Here is a 4403-nt window from a genome sequence, read left to right on the forward strand (position 1 = left end):
GTTTTCTAGGAGATGTTTTGTCATTTTTTTTAAAAATATTTTTATTTATTTCTAGGAGAGAGAGAGAGAGACAGCGTGAGCAGGGGAGGGTCAGAGAGAGAGGGAGACACAGACTCTGAAACAGGCTCCAGGCTCTGAGCTGGTAGTCAGCACAGAGCCCGACGCGGGGCTTGAACCCACGAACCGCGAGATCATGACCTAAGCGAAAGTCGGACGCTTAACCGACTAAGCCACCCAGGCACCCCTCATTTTGTTTTTAAATTAGAAACTTGAATTTGATAAAATGCCTTTTAAGCCTCTATTGATACAATATGCTTTCCTGATTGTATCTACAAATATGAGAATATAAACAGCTTTATTTAAACATGTGTAGTGAGGAGCACCTGGGTGGCTCAGCTCAGGTCACTATCTAGAGGTTTGTGAGTTCCAGCCCCTCACGGGGCTCTGTGCTGACAGCTGGAGCCTGCTTTGGATTCTGTCTCCCTCTCTCTCTGCTCCTCCTCCACTCGCACTCCATCTCTCTATATATATCAAAAATAAACAAACATTTAAAAAAATATGTCCTTGTGTGGTGAGTGTTATGTAGCTGTTTATCCCTATCCCCAAACATACCGCAAAGGTCATAGACTGAAGCATCTAGAGAGGCTGGCAGGTCAAGTTAATGAGAGAGGAATGCTTGCCAGGGTTTTTGCAAGATTATGGGGAATAGTAGGTGCTGAAGTAAGAGGAGGATCTTGTGACTTGTCTGTAGGGAGACAATGTTACCTTCTGCCATAAGTTTCTACACAGAAATGGGTGCTTATTGCTTCTTGATCTTTGTTTTTTCCAGAGAGACCAAAAAATAAGAAGTTCTATGGAAAATGTTCCAATTTTTAAATGTTGACATCTAATTCGTGAATATGGGTCAGACTAAACAAACTATGGAGCTGATTCAGTAAAAAGGCTGACATTTTGTAACTTCTGATACAGGGATACTAATGACTCAAAATAAGGCTTTCCTTCCTCTTAAACTAGAAACAAATTGCATAAGGGGAATGTAAAGAGGACTTAAAAGCTGAGTGTGTCCTTTATAAAGGAAGATAGCTTATTTCCCCCCTCCAACTCTGGGACAAACTCCTAAGGACATAGGAAATGAAATTCCAGATGGAATTGCAGAGATCTGTGTTACTCCTTTCCTAGAGCTCAGCACTGTGATGAGACTTGAGAATTTGATTGGCTCAGTGTGATGTAGGGGGTTCATGTTGTGTCTTGGCAGATTGAACTGAGATTGCCTCAGGGGCTGGGAGTGTGCCTGAGTTTATTTTTTGTGACAGCATGAAATAACAGAACCAATTTGTAGGAGCCCAAGAGGGTCACAGAAGTTGAAACTCAGCTGTATTGAAGGAGTCTTTTAGATGAGAATGAAAGATTACACATCAGGTTTTATGAAGGTTCATAAAAGAATGTGGCTTCAGTTATAAAATCAGTTACATTTCCTTGACCTCATGAAATTATGGAGCAAAAATTGTACCCTCTACACTATCTTTTTATTATTTTGAGAGAGTGCACACACACGCAGAAGTATGCGTTCAAGTGGGAGAGGGGCAGAGAGAGAGAATCCCAAGCAGGCTCCTCACTTGCGGCACAGAGCCTGATGTGGGGCTTGAACCCATGAACCAAGATATCATAATCTGAGCCAAAATCAAGAGTCAGACACCTAACCAACTGAGCCACCCAGGCACCTCTAAACTATCTTTTCTAGTATAAACTCTGTCAGATCCTTGGGATTTAATGTGTAGTTATTACTTTCAAATCATTTTTTCATTACAACTTCAATTTTTTTCTTGACACAATATTACGTCCCCCATCCAAGGTTTTATTTAGAATTTATTTTTATTTTTTAAGTTTCTTTATTTATTTTGGGAGAGAGTGCAGGGGGAGCAGAGAGACAGAGAGAGAGAATCCCAAGTAGGCTCTGCACTATCAGCAAAGAGCCCAATGCAGGCTTGAACTTACAAAAATTGAGATCATGACCTGAGCCAAAACCAAGAATTGGACGCTTAATGGACTGAGCCACTCTAGCGCCCCTTTATTTATAATTTAAAAGTGCCTTTTCTATTTTATCAAACTTCAATTGCTTTTCAGATTTAATTTTAAAAAATAGATTTCAGCATATGAAACTGGACATTTTTATATCTGTGACATTTTTCAGAAACTCTTAAATATAAATATAACTTTCCTATCTATGAAAATGGGTATTTTTAATTGCCAAATCTCCGATCTATGTTAAATCTTAATGTTTACACTGTTTTGTTAGATTTTTAAAAATATGTAAGTCCAGCTTACCCATAATTGTTTATGTCAACAATTTTTTCTTAAGGTTTTTTTGTTTGTTTCTCATTGCTCTCTCTCAAAGCTACTTACATATATTATACATATTTTTTCTGGTTTATTTTCATTAAACTATACACATTTTGGTAGGGCCAGGTAAAGATGTCTTTCAATGTTATTTAAAAGCTAATGAGATCAGATAATTCAAAGAAATAAGTATATAATAAAGTTAAAGTCACTTGGCGAGGTCATACACATTTCTAGAATCAGCTTTATTTATGTAATGAATCTCTGAGGAAAATGTCGTCTCCTCAGGGTACCTTGTGTATCTAAGACAGAACCACATGTCCACCCATATTCCATCCTTTTACCTCTACAGCAATTTATCTTCACTGACACATTATATTATTTTTCAACAGATTCTAGGCCTAAGTTCCCAAACTTGATCTCATTTGTTCATTGATAGATACCCAATTCCTCCAATAGGGGCTGGCACACAGAGTAGCACTTAACTAAATGTTAAAGCGAAACACAAAGAACCTAGAAATTGCCTAATACCCAGAATGTCTGTCGATCAGATTCACCAGTGGTGCAGAAACACATTTACAGTAGAAGACATCTAAAAGTGAACTTTTTTGGAGATTTTTTTGCAGCCCTTCCCTCCTAGCCTGGGAGTAGCCTCTATCAACTTTTGGTCAGTGAAATGGTTTCAGAGAAAATAATACAATTAACTATCAACAAAAGGAGGGAGGGACAAAGAAAAAAAAATTAAGCGGTAGCCTCAATGGGGCATTCTCTGGCCAGATGTCCAGACTCGCCACAGCGGTAGCAGTTCACTTCACTGGTCTTGCTGCAGTTGATGGCCATGTGACCTGTCTCGCCGCACCGGTAGCACTTGACTTGGGTGCAGTCTTTCTGAATGTGGCCATATTCACCGCAAGAGTAGCACTTCTGCTCTTCCTGACGGTCACAATCACGAGCCAGATGGCCTGGTCTGCCACAAGTGTAACAACACTGCTCTCTCTCTCGCTTAGGCTCATTACAGTCTTTGGCGATGTGGCCACTTTTCCCACAGTTGTAGCAGATGTCCTCGAGAAGATCACAATTCTTAGCATGATGACCAGACTCGCCACAGCGGTAACAGATGTCAGACGGGTTGGTGGAACTGCACTGGGAACCTCTGCCACGGCCTCTAGCTCCGCGCCCTCGACTTCCTCCTCCTCTAGGGCATCCCCGGGCCCAGTGGCCAGAGCGTCCACACTTGAAACATTCTTTATTGCTCATGGCGATGGTGAGATCTTAGGGTGAGCGGGCCCACCACTGCCCCTGAGGGTCCGACGCACCTTTCCTTAGGGCGGCTTAGAAACAAGTGGCCGTTTTTCTCTAGGAGCCTCAGTGACGTCACACAAGGTTAGCTTACGATCCCACTCACGTGTCACAGGCATTCCAGCTGCCCCTCCTGCCTGACTTTTCCTTCTATTCTCGAAGTCAAAAGCATGACTGAGTGGTGGTATTTTCTGTTTCTTTTTTTTAATAAAAATAAATATTTGAGTCTTCAAGTTTGTTTGAATCCCTCCTTGCTCAGACAATGTACCCTGTAGGATTTCTTATTATTAAGAATTAGGTCTTCTTTGTGATCTAGTAGATGACCAGTTTTTATATATGATCTATGGACACAGGAAAAATATGTATGAGATGTATCTAATCCAGAAACAAATTATAACAAAGTAGACTAACTTTCTTTTTTGTTTTAAAAAATAAAATACAAATGTCCACAAAGATATGAAATACATAAAGCAGGAAAAAAATCTTTAAAATGCCACAGTGAGATTTACTCACAATCTTGCATATTTTTTGCAGGAATCTTAGTTTTTAACTAAGTTTTTTAACTACCATTTAAGTTATGAAACATAACCCGATTGAAGCATCCAGTGTAAAGAACACATTATTATTGGAAAATAAATTACAAAACTGTAATTTAAATATTGGACAGATTTCCTCTCTGTTGTTTCCCAAATTGTTTATATCTTACAAAAACCACATAAGATTAACAACATGTTCATTTATACACCTATATAAATAAGTATGGGAAA

At 39.5% G+C, this 4403-nt stretch overlaps 1 protein-coding gene across 1 annotated transcript; it reads right to left on the reverse strand.

Moving 5' to 3' along the window:
* Positions 1-2561: 2561 nt before the first annotated feature.
* On the reverse strand, positions 2562-3702 carry ZCCHC13 (zinc finger CCHC-type containing 13). Its single transcript, XM_039222353.1, has one exon. It carries the CDS (start codon positions 3592-3594, stop codon positions 3079-3081), a length of 516 nt encoding a protein of 171 aa, XP_039078284.1. The 5' UTR covers positions 3595-3702; the 3' UTR covers positions 2562-3078.
* Positions 3703-4403: the final 701 nt, after the last annotated feature.

This window comes from Hyaena hyaena, unplaced genomic scaffold, assembly GCF_003009895.1.
Source record: "Hyaena hyaena isolate Hyena2069 unplaced genomic scaffold, ASM300989v1 scaffold_1115, whole genome shotgun sequence".
NCBI classification, from domain to species: domain Eukaryota; kingdom Metazoa; phylum Chordata; class Mammalia; order Carnivora; family Hyaenidae; genus Hyaena; species Hyaena hyaena.

What these genes read in the sequence shown, in the direction of transcription:
- ZCCHC13 (XM_039222353.1), bottom strand. Translation starts at nt 3,594, where the DNA reads ATGAGCAATAAAGAATGTTTCAAGTGTGGACGCTCTGGCCACTGGGCC.